This window comes from Pinus tabuliformis, chromosome 3_2, assembly GCF_031772625.1.
Source record: "Pinus tabuliformis cultivar Carrire ecotype Pingquan chromosome 3_2, CPIR1, whole genome shotgun sequence".
NCBI classification, from domain to species: Eukaryota; Viridiplantae; Streptophyta; class Pinopsida; order Pinales; family Pinaceae; genus Pinus; species Pinus tabuliformis.
Window position 1 is genome coordinate 469,881,134 of NC_142302.1, and position 22,452 is coordinate 469,903,585.

At 39.6% G+C, this 22,452-nt stretch overlaps 1 protein-coding gene across 1 annotated transcript in view; it reads right to left on the bottom strand.

Moving 5' to 3' along the window:
• The window catches only part of MAPR4 (membrane-associated progesterone binding protein 4), a 270,659-nt gene that overhangs the window by 222,942 nt on the left and 25,265 nt on the right, over nt 1-22,452 (bottom strand). The window contains exon 4 of the mRNA XM_089416574.1: nt 19,546-19,583. Within this exon, the coding sequence (XP_089272700.1) occupies nt 19,546-19,583 (38 nt within the window). The remainder of the gene's footprint in view (nt 1-19,545; nt 19,584-22,452) is intronic.

Here is a 22,452-nt window from a genome sequence, read left to right on the forward strand (position 1 = left end):
CCAAGAAGAGATCAGACGGCAGACAAAGGCCGGAAGCAGTAGTAAGGGGATCAGAGTCAAAAAGGAAGAGGAAGATGTTGCCCTAGCATCTAAGGGAAAGCAAGAAAAGCGGAAGAAGAAGGATCTCTCCAAGATCAAGTGCTTCCACTGTGGGGAGCTGGGTCATTATGCGACCCAGTGTCCAAGGAAGAAGAGTAAGGGAGAGTCTTCCAAGACTAAGGCAGCACCAGCAAGGGCAAAGAAGGAAGTGAGACAAACGATGACTATACCATGAGTGCACATGCACCACTTGAGCGGAAGTGGGGAGACATCGAGCTGTAGTCAGACGAACTACAGGTGATGAGGGGCAGGATCCTCGAGGTACCCAACCTAGATTAGACCTTGCTACAGGAGCCCCGAAGAGGAGTAGCAGGATTGGCTAATGTGGGTAGAGATGGATGTGGATGGAGCAGCAGAGAGAGCTACAGTGCAGGAGTAGCGAGACAGCGCGAGGTTAGCAGGCTGCAACAGTGCGAAAGGCACGGGAGTGCTGCACGAGTGCAGGATGCCACAGAGAGGTGTGCAACAGTTCGAGATGCAGGGAGTTGTTGCAGCAGCGCAGAGGTCAGAGAGGGAGCACTTGTTAGCGGCAGAGGGAGCTTCAGCATCAGGAGGATCTTTAGCCCAACAGAGAGGTCAGATTTGGGAGATCAGTTACTTACTTCTCAGTAACTGAGTTGTAGTGCAGCAGTGGGCAGCACGATGCCACATGATGAGAGGAGTTGCAATGCGGATGCAATGTTGGGAGAAAGGACCAACAATAGCACGGATGCAGTACGGATGCAGCAGTGGCAATGGCAAGGCCATGGGTAGCAGTACAGGATGCAACAGTGTAGAGGATGGTGGGCAGCAGACCTAGCATCAGCACAAGGACCGATGCCGGATGAACAGAGTAATACTCAGTGAGGAGTATTGCTAGAGCACAATCCTCGCTAAGAGGGAGTGTTGATTTGTGGTAGCATCGGATGTGCTCTAGCCACAAAATTTGGTGGGCAGCAGACCTAGCACGATGCCACATGATGAGAGGAGTTGTAGTGCGGATGCAGTGTTGGGAGAAAGGACCAACAGTAGCACGGATGCAGTACGGATGCAGCAGTGGCAGTGGCAAGGCCATGGGTAGCAGTACAGGATGCAACAGTGCAGAGGATGGTGGGCAGTAGACCTAACATCAACATAGGGACCGATGCCAGATGATCAAAGTAATACTCAGTGAGGAGTATTGCTAGAACACAATCCTTGCTAAGAGGGAGTGTTGATTTGTGGTAGCATTGGATGTGCTCTAGCCACGAAATTTGGTGGAGAAGTTGGGGCACATGAGATCTCCAATACCCAGAAAGGGTTTGGGTAGATTCTAAACAGTTTAGGAGATATTAAAAGAATTAATATTTTTAATGGAGTCCCTAAGTCTAAACTTAGAGAAATTAAAATATTAATATAAAACTGTGTTAGAATGGTCCAAAAGACATGGATCAAGCCAGATCTAATCTTAGCCGTCGATTAGGGACTTAATCTCGGCCGTTGATATGTCAACGAGAAAAGTATAAGAAGAGGCTTGAGGGTCACTTGGAGAGTACACCAGATGATCAGTCATTCTATTCTCTAGAGCGGGATTTGTTAAAAGAGATAGAATCAGTGATCGGAGTTGCAGCTGAGGGGCAGTGAGTACAGAGAGGCAGAGATAGTGCCAAGAAATCAGCGCAGGAGCGAGAGAGAGTGACGCAATAGCATCCAAGGCTCACACAGGGCCACGCAGAGGCAACCAGAAGCTGTGCAGTGCTTCAGAGAGGCCAGCATAGCTGACGCAGAGGGCCAGGAGGCTGACGCAGGGCCTCCTGAGGCTAACGCAAGCCTATTCAGGGTGACGCAGGGCCAGCGCTGGGCAGAGAGAGGCTGACGCAATCCAAAGAGGCTGACGCTGGGGTTTTTGTGGCAAATTGGAACTGAGGAGCTGCCGAATGGTTTATTCGGGTTTCAACCGGGACATATGTCTCAGACTGAGAGGTACTATTGGCAAGGACATTCTTTGTTGGGTAAGCCAGATTTGGCACCCAGATTGTACTCTGAAATTGCTTAATAAGAAAACCCTTAGATCGTTGCATCGGTTTTCCCACATTAGGTTTTTCCGGGGACATTGGTCCAAAAATAACAGTGTCATTTTGTGTGCTTGTATCTGTTTCCTTCAGTTGATGATCTGTAATATGTTGAGCATGCACTAGTGTTTATTTTCAATATTTACATTGTAAATAACTTGTTAAGTAACAGAACAAGTAGGTAGGAATAAATCAGTAAAGTGCATGGAGGGTTTCTAACTAGTAGACTTAGAAACTTCAACAACCCCATGGTCAGTCCAAGAACTTGTCATTCTACTCAAAGAATGTGATATTTTTGCTTTTTCATGATCAAGTCCAACGGTTCTAGCCTTGTCATACCCAGGGCCATTGTATCCTTTAGCGGCATCATTTATGGCAGAAACCATTTCATGCCAATAAGGTGAGCGAAGAACATTGAATGGTATCCCACATGCATAGAGAAACCTGTAAAGTTTTGAATCCACATCATTCCTACACCCTTCATCAAGGAAATCTGATATGGTTCTATGCCTTAAACTTGGTGACCCTCTGCCTCCATATCCATTGCCATGGGAGGATGCTGAAGGAGTTCTTTGTGCATGTGATTGTGAGCTTGGTTCAAAGAAACCCTTTGATTTTTTAGATTTGTATTGGGCTTCCTCCTCTTCCCTTAAGTATTTGGCTCTATCTGTAGCTGACACACCTATACAAGTTTTGATTCCTATTTGTTTATCTCCATCCCATGGCCTTTTCCCGCAAAGGTGCTTTTTGGCACGGGTGTATGAACCTGTGTAATTATTGTTGCAATGGGAGCAATGAAATTTAGTGGTTCCACCCCCTTTCCCTGCTTCAGGCCTATTAACATATTTCCACAATGGGGTTTGGTCTTGTTTAGTTTTTTGAGTTGACTCATGTTCACTCTCCTCCAGCTCCTCCTCACCAAGGTACTCCTCTCCGGGGTTTTCATCAAATCCACTATAACCCACTTCTTCATCCCCTTCTTCATTTTCAACCCTCCTTTTTCTACTCTCCAACACCATAATAACCAAAAAAGGAACGAAGAAGAAGAAAATGCTAAGAAATATAACCATAATGTTTGAAATTTGAAGTTTTGAATCTACAAAAAAATTGAATGGGAATAGGAATGGGAAATAGAGAAAAAAAATTATTTATTTATTTAGGAATGAACATATAAAAAAAAAAAAAAAATTGCTAGAATAGAGTGTAGATCCTACCTCTTTGGCCTCCAATCTCCCCTTGCAAGCTCTTGCAAGCTCTTCAATCTCCCCTTGGATGCCTCTCCTTGCTCCTTTCTCTCTCTTGCTCTCTTGCTCTCTCTCTCTCACACTCTTAGAAATGTAGAATGAAATGAATAATGAGGGAGAGGGTTTATTTATATTACCCCACTCCCCTCCCCTTCCTCCCTCCCTTTTTTTTCCACGCCATCGCCTTTTTTTCCCGCGCAGGCGTCGCTCACAGCCAACCGAGAGCAATTTTTCCAACCCGGGAGAGATCGCTCCCCGACCGCTCCCAGGTTGGAAAAATCGCTCCTAGAGCGATAGGAGCGACGCTCCCTAAATCGACTTGAAAAAAAACAGGGAGCGAAAATTTTTGTTAAGGATCACGAAAAGGGAGCGCGCGCTCCCGAGTCACTCCCGCCTGAAGCGCGGATTGGGAGCGGGATCAGGGGGGGCACTCCCCCGCAGCACTGGCTCTAACTCATTTTTACTCAATGTTGGTTGGAGGAAATAAAGAAAATCCTTATACTATTTGTCTTTTGGAATGCTTATTTCTTTTATTTGCAAATTATTTATGGATTAAATGGAAATCAGTTAAATTTTAAACCCTATCAAGCAATCAAGGTGAACACAAAGGTAAAAAACAACCAAAGATGTATAACACATGTTTATTTCTTTGCATATTTTAATGTTTGTTAAACAAATTAATGAAATATTTAAGAGGAATATCATTGCATTTTTTCTTTCGATTTCATTTTTCTTTAATAAACCCTCTCAAGTCTGATCTGGTTAATTTTTAGGCTTCGATTTAACCTCCAAGTGGAGTTAGGATTTTTATGATTACAAATTGATGCTCTTATTCTAACCTGGACGTGGAAAAAGGCTCCAATCACATTCTCATTGTAAAAAGCATGGTGGAAAAGGAAGATAACCAACGCCCAATGGTGAAGGTGTCATTGATCTTCTCCAAGCCAATCTAATGTTTTTCTTATTTAAAAATTTTCCAAGCAAATTTTTTTTTCCAATCTTTTATTTACTTGCTCACTCCAAGTTAAGGGTTTTAAAATTTCTAATATATAGTTTAACTTGGGTTTTAACTTATCAACCGTGGTCTAATTTTTTTTAAATCTATAAAGGTTGATCTTAATTTAATGTGCCTTTGGTTCCTTTCAAGGTTTTGAGTTTTACTTATTTGTACTTGGAACTTTAAAAAAATATGAAACTCATTGCTTCCTTAAATATTCCTTCTACAGATTGCAGAAGCAAAAGGGTGAATCAGTCCATAAATCTAATGAATGACTTGCATGCTGAGCGTCCATTTGGTCCTAGAAGCTGATGTCTAGTGTTTGATGGTCAATTTTGTTGTGGGTGAATATTTAATGGTATGATTGGCATAGCGAAATTGTAGTTTGGTCATGTGATTTCATTTCTGGGCATACATTTTGGACATTGTTGTAATCTATAAAACTAATCGATGATCAACGACATAAGTTAAGCAACGCCTTAATTTTGGAATGCTAATGCCCGGAATATGCCTAATATCCTGCTTCTAATGAATTTGCACACGAGCAATCATACGCAGCCCATGATCATCCTTTGACTTTCTTATGGTTAATAACATGTGATACTTGGGATTTAATTAAACTCTCATTTGCTTGACATATATCACTGCGCTGAAGGAATTAAATGTGGCACATAATTTGGGATTTTAAACATACGTAGCATATGAAAATGTTTACTCATTTATTTATCTCAAGTTTTGAAGGATAAAATTGGCCTTCAACTGTTATATTTATTTCTCCTTTGAATATGAGATAGTGAACTTCCATGTGTGACTTTAATTGTTTCAAGATAAAACCACAACAATTTATAAATTGGACCAAAAATTATGATAAATGGTATTTATCGATAGATCATAATTCAATATTGGTAGATAATTGAATGGTCTTTAAGTTTGGTTTTACATTTAAAATGAAAGCATTCTTTTGGATTATTATATGTGGTATCTGAACATTTTGGGAGAAGAATTTTATTTAAAAACTTTTAGTCTAGAGCACATGTTCCAGCATCTTACATGTTTAAACAACCACAAGATCTGTTGTTAAGCAGGTAAAATTGTGGTTGGGGATAAATACACAGGAAATACACAATACTTCATGTGGATGGAGACCTATTTTCACCTTGTTGGAAATCCATGTAGCCCCTATTGGTAACTCTTCGTGTAGTATTGCATTAGAGTCTTAGACAACACCTGTACCCAGACTCTTGTTGATGTTTGTAGCAGCAGAGAGGAGTTTTTGCATTGGATAGGTGTGAAGCATTCAGGAATCATCCAAAGCCTCCTTAAGAAGCTTGCTCAATTTACTGAGTAAGTTGTCTTTATGATTTAGCCTAAGTCTATCTTAGGAAACCACATTAATTACGTTAATTAATTAATGTTGGCTATTGAGCTAGGAAATCGAAGGAATTGTAATTTTAATTACACTAGAAAATTTATTTTAATTTCAACCGTTGATCTTAATCTAGTTAGGATTTAATCCTAGCCATCCATTACTTTGAAACTTAGGGTTAGGGATTTAGCTCAATGACAAATTATAAAAGCAAGACGAAGGAAGGGAGAAAGACAAAACGATTGACAAAGATTTGAAAGAGTGATTGTTCTCAAGGGATGAGGAGAAAAGAAGTATGCAGCAATGAGAATAAAATTTCGAAGGAGATTGAGTGGATCCTCTTCAGCAAGGAGGCCATATCAATTTTTGAGCACAAGTTTTGCAAGCGCTGCATGTGTGAGAATGGGGGAGGCTCAAGAGCTAGCACTGGGCCACACATGTGACAGGTTGAGTTCTGTGTAGGCCATACAATGGTTTTGTGGTACATATTGGATTTCTCAAGGGCAAATTTGCCAGGTTTATTTGTTGTAATAATTTCTGTAAATTTCTATGGGTCAATTTCCCAATATAGGAGCCTCACTGTTCAAATAATTAAAAGTGAAAATCAATTAGAGGAGAATTTTCTATGTGGTTGATTTCCTAAGTTCTAATATTTTTGAGGTAAAAATTCCAATGCATTTTATATTCAATAATTGTAGAAATTAATTTTTTGGGTTATAAAAATTACTACGAATTAAAATCGGATCTGGAATTTAGAGAGTAACAACTCTTACTTCCACGTACTCTCAAGTATATCGGAAATCCCATAGATCTCCTGAAACCAACCATGTTAGTTTCTGTAGCATCAGAGGTGTTCTAGACTCGAAACTTTGTGGAGAGGCTAAAACACATGAGATCTCCATAACCCAGAAATTGTTTTTGGAAATTCCACCTAGAAGTGTTTCAATTAGATTATTAGCCTATTTTTTAATATTTCCTAAGTCTAAACTTAGGAAATCTGGTTAATTAATCAAAATTAATTGAGATAAGGTGTGAATCATCTAGAAACTCACACGGATCGACAGAGAATTAATCTGGGCCCTTGATTAAGTTTTAATCTTGGCCGTTGGAGGTCCAACAAAGGATTATAAGAAGTCGATGGGTAGATGGAGAACACACTTGTGAGAACCATAGAGAGTTCGATTTCCTTGGAGAGTTCGATTTTCTAGAGAGCCAACAATGTTGGAAGAGTTTGAGCTTCAGTAAGGAAGCAGAGACAGAGAGGGGCAGTGACAGTGAGGCCAAAGGAAGCTTTCCAGATCCGGCAAGTGCATTTGCAGAGAGGCAGATGTAGCCACTGTGAGGCCGATGCAGGGGCTATGCAAAAGCCTCTAGAGGCAGCTCGATTTTGCTAGAGAGATGTCGATTTTCAATTCCAGAGGCCAAGAAAGGGTTCCAAAAGGCCGGATAGACAGTTTCTCAGCCAGTGGTAGATAGGATGGCTACGAGAGCAGTTGATTCAAGCTATGCGTGGGAAGAAACTGCGCAAGGGTGACGCAGGCCTACGCAAATCAGTTTGGACAGCTCACTTGAAGATGCAGTCAGAGCCCAGATTTGCCTGTGGGGTGAGGAAAATTCCTCACTAGATCTTTGTCAGTTTTTTTCTCTATAGAAATGCCAGATTTCAACATCCAGTTGTACTCAGAATTTCTCACAGCTGCATAATAATATAAAACCCTCAGTTGTTGCATCGGTTTTTCTGGGGACTTTTGTCCAAAAATAATTGTGTCAAATTTTATGTACGTGTGCTAGTATTTTCTAAGTTTCCAGCGCTACTTTCTTCCATAGTTTATTTGTGAAGGTTGCAATGTGAGTTATTTGGTATTTGGCATAGCAGATAAATTGTTAAATTAATTAACAATTAGAAAACTAATTTCCAGTTGCTGCAATAGGATTTCAGACTTAAAATTTTCACATGGTATTAGACCGTGAGTGATCAATCGGGGAGCTCAGAAGCGAAGAAGGGAATTTCATTGTTCAGAGGGAGCAACAGGCTGAAATTCTCAGAGGCTGCACAGTACCTAGACAGGCAGATCAGATTGTTGGGCAAGGGTTTGATTTTCAGTTGCAGGTTGGCAAAAAAATCGATTTGTCCAGAATAGTGATTCCAGTAGTCAGAGGGAGCAGAAGCAGCTCAGATTTTTCGTTGAGCACATTCCCTGGTTAGACGTAGAGGATTTTGTAGCAGCAGAAACAGTGTCGGGTGTAAGAGAAAAGCACACACAACAGAGGGAAAATTTCTCTTAGGGGGCTTCAAGTTTCAGAAGTTCGATTTTTCCAAGCAGATTGGCAGTAGTTATGAGCGAATTTTCTCACTCCAGAAGGGAGTGTGAATAGCAAAGCAATAGTCAAGCAGAGGGAAAGAGGGATTTTTCGACAAGTTTGTTGAGATGGCCACAGTTGGGCTTATAGATCAGGATAGGTTGGAGGGAGCCTCCAACTATGTCATCTGGAAGGCTAGGATGCCCTTCCTTCTAGATGAACATGGCTTGAAAGCCTATATAGATAATGTGGTAGTAGTACCCCAGGACATTGATCAACTGAAGGAGTACAAAAGAGAAATGGCGAAGGCAAAGCGGATAATCTTGGATGGAGTTCGAGATCATATAGTCTCACATATATTTGGCCAGAACACAGCCAAGGAGATGTGGGATAGTCTTTCCATGCTATATCAGAGTTCTTCCAAGCAGCGAAAGATGTTTCTCCAAGAGAAGCTGAGAAGTGTCAGGATGCAGAAGGGTGAGAGCATAGATGGCTTCCTCACTAGGATTCAGGAGGTCCGTGATTAGCTAGCAATCGTTGGGGAGGCGCCCCAACCTACAAAGCTTGTATAAATGGCACTAAACAGTGTCTAAGAGGATTGGCAGGTATTTTTCCAAAGCATCTTGGGCAGAGACACATTGCCAAGATGGGACAGGATGTGGGCCGATCTACAACAGGAGGAGTTGAGGCGTGCTCTATTGAAGAGTACCATCAGCAGAAGCAACAATAAGGGCATGAAGAGTGAGAAGGAAGAAGAAAATGTGGCCCTAGCATCCAAGGGTCCCAATCAAGGACAGGGGGAGAAAAAGAAGAAGGACCTGTCAAAGATCAAGTGCTTCAGATGTGGTGAGTTTGGTCACTACAGTACGCAGTGTCCTCTCAGGAAGAAGAACAAGTAGGAGAAGCGGGACCAGGCGCCAGCATCAGCTGAGATTGACAAGTTGTCCTCCAGGCTGGAGGAAGACTTCGCTATGATGGCAGCCATACCTCTAGGGGTGAGGCAGGGCGACATGGAGTTGTAGTCCAAGACTGCAGAGATTAGGCGGGGTCCTTGAGGTGTCCTCCTCATGGATCATTACCTTGCTACGGGGGCCCACGGTATTCAGTAGCAAGATGGATTAGTGTCAGTGATGCAGTCAAATTCCGGAGTGATAGTTGCAGACTAGCAGCAGTGAGGTATAGAGGGGTGTAGTGCAGTGTTGGCAGCAGTGCAGAGTGGCACAGTGGCAGAGTCAGCAGCAGCGCAGATTCCTTGGTAGACAGTGTAGTAGCTAGTAGCAGTCAGGACTCGGTATCCAAATTACAGAGGTATCGAATTTGTCACTGTATTTTTGTCACCTGAATTTTAGAGATCCGAACTTGTTTTCTGTAACTCTATCCGAACATCAGAGAGATTCGAACTTTTGTCTGTGGAATAGGTCGAGCTGCCTATTTTTTGTAGTCAACCCATGAATATTAGTCGACATGAGTTCTTTCCTTTGTCTTGAAGCCGACTTGAAGAGGAGTAACATGTGCTTGTCTTGGAGGGCTACTAGACCATTCTATTGACTCATATACATTTGTAACATGCCTAAGAAGGGTTCTTCATACATGATATTGACTCTCTTTGACTTTTTGTGACTAGATGACAAATCCTAAAGGCTCACAATGGGAGCCATCTAAAAATAAAATCCTTGCTCATGAAACCCATGATTCAAGCATACTATCATTTTATTTTTCTTCTTTACATCAATTACAAAAAATATAATTACGCATGTCATTATGAAGACCGAACCTAGTTACATTTTTCAATGCTCCCTCTTAACTAGGGAGGTATTCATATTGGTACTTGGTCATTCTCAATCTAAAGAATTTCTCATAAGAAGAATCGGATTGGTAACCCATCTGTATAGCATCATATCAACCAACATTGTCACATAGCAAGGCCTTGACTAACAGCTCTATCTCTCCACAAGATCTAAGCTCAATGTTGGCGAGACCAATGATTTATAGACACCCTAATCATTGTCTCTTCTGGAACATACCCCACCCAGGTTCTCAGGGTGTTCCACCAGGACTATTCTTATCTTGGATTCCCAGTCCTCAAAGAATATCGGTCCTCTACGACTACTCTTATCTTGGATGCCCTATCTCATCCTCAAAGAGTATCGGATGCTAGATGATTACCCAATCCTCCATTTTGTCTTCCCAAGTGAAGACCAAAATGATGTGTCTATCTCTCCCTCTCAATTAGGGAGGACATATCTATTCCAATAAACGAATGTGCTCATTCCTACAGAAGGAACGTACCTAGTCTCCCTCTTGTCTTAGGAATTTCCAAGTTTCTTCCAAGTAAGAAACTTGTTTCCAGGCTCCCTCTTAATTAGGGACCTACAGCAACTCTTCAAGTGGAGATGAAAAGACAACTAGCTGCTTGAAGAGCTCCTTCCTTCAATGTCATGAATTTCTTTGTCAAAAAGTCCTCATATTTTAGGGCTTCTTCATAGGGCACAGACCATCCATCACTTTCATCCATGAGTCAGTCATGTCATCTTTCCTTTCATCAGAAAGTGATCCATCAGTCTACATCTGGCCTTGCTTCATGTATTGTTGCCTTCTTCATACTATCTTCTTCAGAAGGATCTTACATCCTTCTACATGGTCCTCTAGTAAGACATTCGCAGTTCTTCCCTTGGCAGTCCTGCATAAGCCCATCCAGGTATTTGTTCAAAAAAATAAGAAATGAACACTTAAATCAAAATTACCTTTGTGATGGTCTTTCATCATGACATCTTTTGGTTTGCATCAACATCCTGCATACATGTTGACATATCTCCCAAAGATATCCATTGTCAAGAGTCTCCATCTTTTTCCGACTTTCATCGGAGTCTTCATATCTTTCCGAAAGATTTCCTAGTCAAATCTTCTTGTCCTCGGATGTTTATTGTATTTTCCATGGTTGCATAGTCCACGGTCTCTTCCTTCCTTTCTTCACATATTTCATTCCTAGGAACTTCCAATCAGAGTTCCTCTAATTACTGTCAATCACCTCATTTTCATATGAGGACATATTATGTTGATTTCATCTAGTGTGACCTATGCCTTCCTGCATCCTTTCAGAGGAGGAGATCCTTTTCCTTTGATCATGCTTCTCAAGATAGAGCAGTGATCCATGTTACCTGCAACCATACGACATGACTTTATAGTATTGAATACAAGCATACATACCTCATTTACCTTTAGGTCATCTAGGCTTCTTTCAACAGCTTCCTTGATTGAAAAGAGCTTCAACCCCTTGATCTGCTTCATCTCTTATGTCATCATAACATCATCCCATGAATTCCACAAGTTGGAGTTCCTGATGAAACACTTGCTTCCTCTCTAGATCGGTGAACCTTCCGATGAGGATTCCATTAGAGAATCTTGAGGATCTTGCATATCCCTATCCAACAGATGTTTCCTTTTGACTGATGTATGATGAGACTTGTCCTAGATGACTTCTTCCTTTTTCCCATAAGTGTCACTTGAGCTTTTAATGAGGTCACCAAGAGCTATATCCTTCATAGTTGACTATCAGACATCCTTCATGTTTCCTATGGTAATGTCACGAGCTCTTACTTCTAATGCTTTTCCTTTTGGACTTCCTTCTTTTCATCTTCCTCCATGTCTTTAGTGAAATGGACTTCTTCTCTATCTTTCTTGTTATTGCCCTTCTTGAGCTTAGGACAATCTTTCCTATAATGCTCATAACATTGAATTTTAGCTATGTTCTTTCTTTCCGACAAATGTTTGAGGACTTTTGCCCTCAACCTGTCTTCTTCTATCTTGCATGGAAACCACAAGTTGTTGAATGGTATAGCTTTCTTATCCTCGTAGACATTTGTTACCTTGTTCATTAGTTGGTGCATTTAGAACAATGAAGATTATCTCTCTCAGATCTTGCAATTGAGATCTTGAAGATAACCCTTTATCCTTTTGATACCTTTAATTTGTGTAGATCAGATCTAAGTGATGTGACCTTCTTTATCGCATCTTCAGAGAATAGTTCTACTAGCTTATCATATATCTCTTTGATGCCTCCAATCCTGCTATAAGGGAATGAGGGCACCTTTGACTGATTTCATAAAAATCCCTTGAGCCCTTTGATCCCTTTTCATGTATTCAGATAATGCTTGACCTTCGGATGGTTTCGAGGCTTTTCCATTGATATTATCAATGACTTCACTTTCTTTGAGGACTGTCTATCCTCCTTTTCCATGTAAGGAAGTTCGATGACCTAACCAGTTGATAGATCTCCTTGCAAAACGAAGTCATTTTACTAGATTAGATTATAGAATAAAATATACTTACTTGACAAGTGAAGATGAAATCTTCAATTTGATCCCTTTGTAGGTGGTTGACAAAGATGTATTAGTGCCCTTTTGGATGATCTTCTTTCAAACAAAATCCCTTCTTCAATAAAAAGAGGTTGCCTCTTTTATGATGACAATGCCTTTTTGATCTAGCTCCCTTTGTTGATGGTGATTGATGAGGATGTTTTTATGCTTCCTCGAATGATCTTCTTTAAGGATAAGGGAGGGGTCCTTGCTTCAATGAGAGGGAACTTTCATTATGGCCTTTTGAAGATGATGACAGTGACTTTAGCCTTCTTTAGATAACTAGCCTTCAAGATACTTCAACTTCTTCGGTGGTGAGTGAGTGCAGATCCCAGAAATGTTTCTAGGGTTTCGACTTTCTCCAAGATGATGTGATCTTTGTCCTTGAAGTGCTTCTCTCGAATGTCTATACTTTGGGCTACCTTGCTTTGTAGATCTCTTCAACTTGATGAGGGTCTTTATGGTCTTTTGATGATGACTATAGGATCCAAAACTTTTGTTGGAGTAGACTTATTCTTCGATCTCGAGTTTGATTCTTTGATGTAGATCTTGAATTTAATATCCTTCAACTTGCTTTGGTGTCATTCTCGAGATTCGATCCTTGATTGTCCCTTGATAAGATGCCCTTCCTTGACTTTGTCACCTTAGCTCTAATACCCTGTTGAGAAATCTACGGCATCAAGTATTAGGTGATTTCTCTTCAATTAGTAACTGCTTGTGAGAGTTTTTTACAACTTTAAATTAAGATCTTCTTTACTTAAGTTATTAATGTTTTTCTTCATCAAACAGCTACCAATGCATGAACATAAATAGACAAGAGAGACACAATGTAGGCTATGAGCCAGGGCCAAAACCTCTCACTCTTTGAGAGGAAAACCCGCACAAATTCTTCCTATAGAGATTCCAATTGACGAATGCCAAGACCAAGACCCTTGACCTATTAGCCACTCCAAGACCAAGACACTAGTTCTCTTGACAGTCAACCTTCTCTTGACAGTCAACCTTCTCTTGACTCCTCTTCCACTACAGCTTCTATACCCTGTTATGGCACTGAAACTTCTCCGAACGTGTCACTGCAATCTGCTATCCGAATTACAGAGGTATCTGAATTTGTCACTGTATTTTAGTCACCCAAATTTCAGAGATCTGAACTTGTTTTTTGTAACTCTATCCGAACTTCAGAGAGATCTGAACTTCTATTTGTGGAATAGGCCGAGCTGCTTATTTATAGTAGTCAGCCCATGAATATTAGCCGACATGATCTTATGAAGGGTTGTGTCTCTGAATTAGGTGAGCCGACATGAGTTCTTTCCTTTGTCTTGAAGCCGACTTAAAGAGGAGTAACATGTGCTTGTCTTGGAGGGCTACTAGACCATTTTATTGACTCATATACATTTGTAACATGCCTAAGAAGGGTTCTTCATACATGACATTAACTCTCTGACTTTTTATGACTAGATGACAAATCCTAAAGGCTCACAATGGGAGCCATCTAAAAATAAAATCCTTGCTCATGTAACCCATGAGTCAAGCATACAATCATTTTATTTTTCTTCTTTACATCAATTACACAAATTATAATTACACATGTCATTATGAAGACAGAACCTAGTTACATTTTTCAACACTTTCAACCCTCACAAGTCACATTTCAGCAATGAAGGTTCAAATATGAACACCCCATGTGGACTCAGCATATAAACTCTAACCTTACAAGTCTATGACTAAACCAAATCCTCTCACTCAACTATATAGGAAAGACACCAATGCTACAGTCATACAACACCCTTAACCTTACTAATTTACAAGGTAATACAGTTATAAGGTTTATGACAAAATTTTCAATGTCCTGTTGTAGCTTCTCAATTTCTTGAGAACAAACTTTTCTTTGAATTTTATGCACAGAATTATGTTAAACAGTTAACACCAGTCATTTCTTGAATCATATAAAGAGCAAACAATTCTTGGGCAATGAACTTGGAACCTGGAACTCCTCTCCTACAGCAATATAGCTCCTTGGTTCTAAAGGCAAGATAAGCTTCAGAAAAGGAATTCAATTTGTCAGTGATCAGAAGCATATGGCCTGCAAAGCACTGGATTGGGCCCCTACAATGGATTGCTCTAGGCACTTTTGGCCCTCCACAGCTCTGGAATATATCAGTCTCAGAAATCAATCTCGGGTACACCAATTGATAAATACCATCTCCAAGAAACAACCTAATTTATTCCTCAAATAGTGGGTTCAATACTCCTATGATAGCAATAATTTCAATCCAAGGAGATGGCAGAATTTTGATAAATTCGCTCTCCAATTAGGTAAGGATATTTCAGTCATATATCTGGTGAAAGTCGTCTTTAACAACTCAGCGCCTCAGACAACCTTCAGAATAATAATGTCTTTAACAGGAGAACTCAGTCTACAAGAAGATCTCATCTTATACACAATTTCTTCATTGTACTCAGGTATCTTGATGTTCCACGCTCCGCTACAGGAAACACTGAATCACTTTATATCTAATTTGGATCGCTCCACACATTCTGCATATAAATTTGGTGAACCTCACACATTGCACAGCTTGCAAATGGTTTGTTGCTTCAAATCATGTGCACAAGACTTAACCTTCAAACTCTACTATTAATCTTCTGTCACACACAGAGGAAAACAGCTACGCGCATTGATAATGATAGCTGAAAGAGATAAACTCGCTGGAAAATCTTTGCCAGATCACTGTAGACCTCTGATTTGCTTCAGCTATACCAAAAGAATACAGCATCAAACCTTCACTAATAAGCCACGCTGTTTTTTATCTCATTCTCCATTTAGATCGCACTGCCACAATCTCATCAATCTGTGGATCATTGCCATGCTTAGGTTAACACATCACTTTTTCCACCGATTTTAATGTTCGGGTATACATCACCTCTGGATCACTCATTCAACAACAAGTCACATACACTGAGCTTCAGGGGAATGCTCCAGCGATACGCACGCCTATGGTCTGTAATGCACAGGGGATTCCTATGTCTCAACTGCCACAACACAGAGTTTATGTGCATTACATACGCACTAGCTCTATGCATATTATATCTTCACACTTCATTTGCACACTCCATATCCAAAATTGATAGCCCTGGCAATTCACATTTACATCGTTATGTGTGCTTGACCAGATCAACTGCTACACGGAGGATCATATTCCATTGCTCATTAATGTGTTTGTATTTCACAGTGATTTGGTGACTAAATCAAGCTTACGACACGTTGTAGACTGAATCAATGTGCTCAGCTACAGGGGATCTGATTTTTCCACACAATCAATGGGCCAACACAGCACCATTCACATCATTTCTCTGGTACAGATATTCATATTGTCTATCGCACCAATCACAATATGCACACTTAACGCACACAGGTACATCATGGGAGTTCAATCATGTTTTATATTTGTGCACCCAGCTTCTTATTCGCCCTCAATTGATCCACTATTGATATATATATTTCCTTGATCAGCACTCAATTCAGACTTGATCAAGCCACAACGACTACTTTCAACGTGTTCATATCATGACCAGATCAAGTCGTTGGAAGCTTTGGACCAACTCAAATGATCAAATGATGACCAGAACAACACTACAGTAGATCAATCAGACTCACTTTTGACATTCTCCACTTTCACTATATAGATGCATCCATAGGCTCTGCAAATTCTGCCTTCAACAAATTAGACCCACTAATTTTACCACAAACAGTGAATTCGACCCTCTGAAGATATGGCCCCTGCACGAATTAATCTCGACTCCCAAACTTTTCCCTCCTTTTTGCAAGAATTTGGCCCCAATTGAGATGAAGAACTCAGACCTCTGTTATTTATCAATTCAGCCTTCACAAATAAATTGGTCGACCTCCACAAATGCAAGCAGCTCTAACCTCCAAGGCTTAGGCAATTCGACCTCAAGATACTCAGCAATTTGATCTCCAAGGAACAAGTCCTCTCCCCACAAGTCTGGTGTATTTGACCTCAAGAGTAATAAGCTTTCGACCTCTTTGGGAATGCAGTACTCTGCGTTTATGAACACGAAATGGTAACTCTGACACCTACAAAACAAATATTACTCACACAGACAGGTTTCTCTTCGGCACTTGGAAAATCACCTGCAGTCCTTGAGCTTGGCTTTTCCAAAATAACCCATGAACTTAATTCAAAATCAATCTGCCAAAAAAAACCTCATGCTGGCAGGAAAACCAACTCTGATAACACTGTAATATCCCGAATATTAAATTTTATAGTTTTCTCAGGATTTTTGCTTAAGAAAAAATATTGTCGTAAATTCATCAATCGAATTACACAAAATTGTATCATAAATTTAACGGCAAAACTAAGAAATACCAACTGCAACTCAGAATAGACAAAGATACATGCATTGAATCCTAGCCTTATTATATTAATATGAAATATTACATACAATAACTGGAAATGGCTGAGAGGATGGCCTCCCAGAAGATCTGCTGCAATACTAAATCGAGCCTCCAAAATAAACTGAACTAATAAGTACAACCTGTGAATTCTAAATGAATTCACCAAGGGATGAGACGGGTTTTCATCCAATCTCACCGAATAACCCAAGGGTTTTCGTCCTAGGGCTGACTGAAGCTGAGAACTAGATTCTCCAAACCTCACCAAAGACAAATACTCAAATCCAAGATGTCCCAAATGATTTTCTTCCCTTCCTTCTAAAGGCTTGATGGATGGCTCTCCGACCCAATGTTGCACGAAGCGGGGACGTTTTTTGGAAGCGGGGACACGGAAGCGTCATTTTCCAAAAATCTAGGAAGCGAAGCGTCTGCTATATATATATATATATATATATATATATATATATATTTATATTTATATTTTTTTGCATTTATACTCAACAAACATCCCAAATACCAAATTAGTTGTAGAAGACATGAAACATGCATATTTTTGCATAAATCAAGATAGATATAACATCCATTGTACATTAATGATTAATTATTCGAGCATCAACCATTTAGATGCATCAACCATCTAGAATCTAGATTCTTCTCCTCTTGTCTAGCCTTTGCCTCTACCTCGATTGTCTAGGGATATTAGTCAACATTGCCCAATTTTGATCAAACTACCTAATTCAAGACTTAAAATATGGTAGAAAAAGCTTAACATGCTTGATCGATGATTTTGACTTGATTGAAAGGTAATTTTTTGCTAAGGGCGTGTCGCGTGACAAAGGAGTTCAACAATTAACACCACCAACACTAGGGTACATATAGGGCTTGGTGCTCTTGATTAAATGCTAATCGCATACCTTCATACTTGATATAATCTAATGAAATGCCACAATCCCATTGATCCTGAATTCCTGAAAACTGTTAAGTCTGCTGAATTTTGAATAGGATATGAAATTCTATTTTCTCCATATGAAGTCCAATGAAGCTGGAACCACTCTCAAACATCCTAAGTCATTTTATGGTAATGTTAAAAATTTAAGTAAAAGGATGAAAATGAAAAATAAAGGAGAATGTCACTTTTACTTTAAGAATTTAACATTACCATGAGGGAGCATCTGCTATATTTATATTTTTTTTTGCCTTCATTCGTCACCCTAACCCAAGGTGGACCCACCCCCAACAAGCAAACTCACCTAAAATTTAAAAAAAAAAAAAAATTCTAAACGCTTTTCCGGAAGCATACGCTTCCTCCTCCAAAGCGCCACACTTCCGACGCCCGAAGCGCGCTTCCGAGCCACGCTTCCGAAAAGTCCAGGAAGCGGCAAAAAATTTGGAAGCGGCGCTTCCGAATTTCAGAAGCGCGCTTCCGGCCAAGCTTCCTAGGCGCTTCCGTACGAGACGCGCTTCGGGGCTTGGAACCGGGGGGGGGGGGGGGGCGCTTCGTGCAACATTGCTCCGACCTTCTAGAAGTATTTATTTTATTATTTTATTGCCATTCTAGAAGATTTTCCCCTTTACCTTATTTAAGTGACTTTCAATTTATTTTTATTTAAGTCACTTTTCCCCTTCTGGTCCTTTCCTCTAATTAGGCACTTTCCCCCTTTTTATTTAATCAAGTGATTAATTAAAGTCACTTTTAATCCTGGGAAATGATTAATTGGCCACCATACTTTCTCCAACCACTGGAAACCACTTCTCACCATCCCATCCTATAGATCTCTTCGTTCTAGTTCCAACGAGTTATTACATTAAGGTGTTTCATCGCCTCCACACAACACCTTTAGCGTTTTTAATTAAATTACGCTAATAGTAACCTCGTTTTACAAAATTCATCAGAATGCAACGAAACCAAGAACGAACTGTGCAAAACTACCCCTGATGGTCAAATACAGCAAGCGAACTCCATCGGACCCATAAAAACTCCTCCAGGCCCTCTGACGACGTAATGTCGCTCTTGTAAATTGGTTGCCACCAACGCTGGAAGTCCATCTTGACTACATCATAAGAGAAACTGAAAATGGGGACATTACAGGAAGGATTGTACCCTACATTGAGAAGCGCCCAGCTTGAAGGAGTCTTGTGTAATTTAAAATTGTGTTTTAGGAGAGAAATTGGATCTAGAATCCACTTATTATTATTTTATTGTAAGAAAAGTTGACCTAAAATATTTCACTATTAGCACCACACCCATCAGACTACCTCTCAGGTCCAAAGGAATAACCACAGATACATTCCTTGCTCACACATCCCTGTTGGGATCATACAGCTGGGCTCCCCAAGGGTTCTAGGGAACTCCAGCAGCAAGCTAATGCCCACTTCACCCCCCATGCCCTTGGCCATCAGTCTCAAGAGACGCACTTAGTGTTTTGTATCACCGTCCCTGTGTCACGGTGTTGTGCATATGTTCTGATGATATTCTTATGTAAGTTTCTTTCTTTGTATTGTTTTCAGCATTTTCTAGGGGATGGGCTTGCACTCCCACATTGTACTCTTCAGTCCCATTGACCTACTTTTCTGGTCACTTGTCGAACATTAATAAAATTATCTCATCTTATTCAGGCAATTGTTCAAAATTGGAAACAACAAGGGTTTCACACAAAAGCTGCACTAGATTTTAATGGACTGTTATTGCACCTAACCTTCTGAAATGGGAAAAAAATGTTGTCCCCAAAAGCTTCTTACCTGTGAAGTTTCCTGAAATAAAGGCACGAGTTGCATCCCTGCAAACATTCAAAGGAAGCATTTTATTTGGAACCATTTTCATTTATGGAAAAATACATGTAGACAATATGAGATATGCAAGTACTATCCTTATTCTAATGGAAACTTCACATAAATTAATCCATAAACACCTTGAGATTATTGGAGCAGGATTAATCAAACAAAAATGGGTGGACTAAACACCTCTTGCATCAACAGATAACCAGCGGTCTCTTGGGAGTTGTATTATCTGAAATAGCTAGCATTTTTCAGTAACAGAAGATACACTAAAACTAAAGCTATTAGCCTATTAGAGATTTTAACTGCTTTTCTGAGTTTATGTGAAAGCATTAGCTAGACAGTTGAAAATGTGTTTACAGATATTTGATGCATAACCTCACTATGAGATCCTAAATGCAAATTATTCTGTGGAATCTGCTAACTGAATATGCAATGATACAAACCCAGGACAGCAAGAAGCATAAAGGTTTTAAATCATAGTTATCAGACCCGGCCTGTTTTACATAGAACCACCATTCTACCTGCCCAGTTTGACCTTACCCAGCCCATCCCTAAACTGGGTCAGTTCAGCTCAGAATCACTTGGAACTGACCCAGACAGGTCAAACCAATTTGAGTTGTTTTACTCGGCCCAGTCTTTGACAAACCCATTTGCCTATCTGAAAAAAACGATTGACCCCTGACCCATTTGACTTGTTGGGTGCTTATAAATTCAAGTTTTTGGCATTTGAAACCCATTTTCACATAGTTTCTCCTTTGAAGTTCTGAGAACGGTTTTGCAATAGCAACTAGGGGTTTTCAAGAACACAAAATGGGAACCTAGGGCACAATATTTGCCAGCATACCTCTGCCCTAGCACAGCATCTACTATATTGCAAAGCTGTTTGGTGCCCTTCTACTAGATAGCAGAGCTAGAGCACAAATTTTCAGCTGGTTTTCAATCTCAGACTTCAGTGTTCCATGGTAAACTTAGTTTCAGACTTGTATTTACTGACTGCTCACTTCTTTTTTATGGTTTCATTTTCATTGTTTCAAGAGCAATTTTCCCTTTTCTGAGTTGTTATTTCATAGTTAGGGCCTAAATTACACTCTTGTTTTTTTCATAGCTAGGGGACAATTTCCAGCAATAAACTTAAAACCTGAAACAAAAACTTCCAGACCTGTAACAGCTAATTTTCAGTCCCGTAACAGTCATTTCTAGACCCATTCAGTCACAACTCAAGTTTGCTTGGTGGACTAAAAACAAGTCATGAGTCAAGCCAAGTCAGATTTTTTTGCTTCAAATCACTTGCCAATGCTTAATGATATATGGACCAAGTTTATGCAAGCTTTAATCAAGAAGAGTGTCTATGTAGCTTTTACTCCAAAAGATATCTTTTACTTCATATATAAATGACTGAGTTTTGGCCCCTTTGCATTCATCTACAGAAGTTAATACTTGTTTTGCAGAGGAACTCCATACATCAACCATGGAAACAACATATTATTTTTGGTTGGAGAGGAAAGCATATGATGAGGAGTTTATCTATAAATAAAACCATCTTCAAAACTTCAATTGATTGTGTCAGACAATGAAGACGACATATAAGATGACTCTTGATGATGGGCAATGCACCCTGTTGAAGTATTACTAGCACAACCACATTAATAAATGTGGTTGATATACGCCGTGGCATAAGCTTAATATACTCTATATTATAAAGTTTAAACCCTAACATTAAATTTAAAAAATCTAAAAAAGTTATAAACATTTTTTAGAATTTATATATGAAAAGTCAATTTAAAATTCTATAATTTACATATCTTAAAATTAAAATAAAATATATTATCTATTTTGAAAAAAAATAATATAAAGAAAAATCATTAGATAAATTTAATCATTTCTCCAAAAAAAGGTTGTACGCACATTTTTATTTGGATGAATTAATGAATTAAACTTCAATTGCATTCAGTCTCCAGACTGTCCCGCAATGGAAGGGAGACAATGATTAAATTTGAACAGGTAGGTCGTGTCGCCTTTCAATTTATTAATGCGAGAATCACTAACTTGATCAGCCTCTATCATAATGTCCCATCAAAACCATAGCCACTTTTCACAAATATGTTATTCTTTGATTTTTAAATTAAATATGTTATTCTTGGATTTGAAACTGAAAACCCGTTCAAATACTTTTCATATTATCCGTTGGATGATGTATTAGACGAAAAATATTCTCTTGAAATCAAATCTTGTCCACTCATTTATTTAAAAATCAAAATTCCTCAAGCCCAATCCCAATATAGACCACGCCTACGGCGTAATTAGGTTATCCAATCAATTGATGTAATTAAAATAACACACACAAAACAATCACACAAGAGACACTCGATGTGGGTACTTTGAATGATTAATAGAAAACTTTGAGGATTTAATATGAATTTGTTTAGCTTAACAGTCAGATGTGTGTGCTGTAATAATATCAAATAAAGTGACATATTCACAGAAAGGAAAATTCAAGAAGAGCCACTAGCACACCTAATCGTCATTTTTCCAGGTATTCTTGAAAGAACCAGAACAGCCCTGTACTTAAGCTCTGCACAGTGTTTATGAAAGGTTAATTAATTGAATTAATTAAAAAACCTTGCCAAACTAAAAGAACCCCACTGTTCATCCAAAAGCCCTTTCCTGCAGACTGTATTCACCTTTTGCACTATTCCAGAAGTCTTGAGCTTACTCCTTAAGCCAGATAAAGAATAATTCAATAGAATAAACCAAATTATGGCTTCCCAAAGCATTCTGAATGAAAAACCCCTGCAAACCCCTCACCTGGACATTGACCACCTCCCATTGGCCGACAGAGATTTCCAAATTAAAGACAGTTTCCCCTAG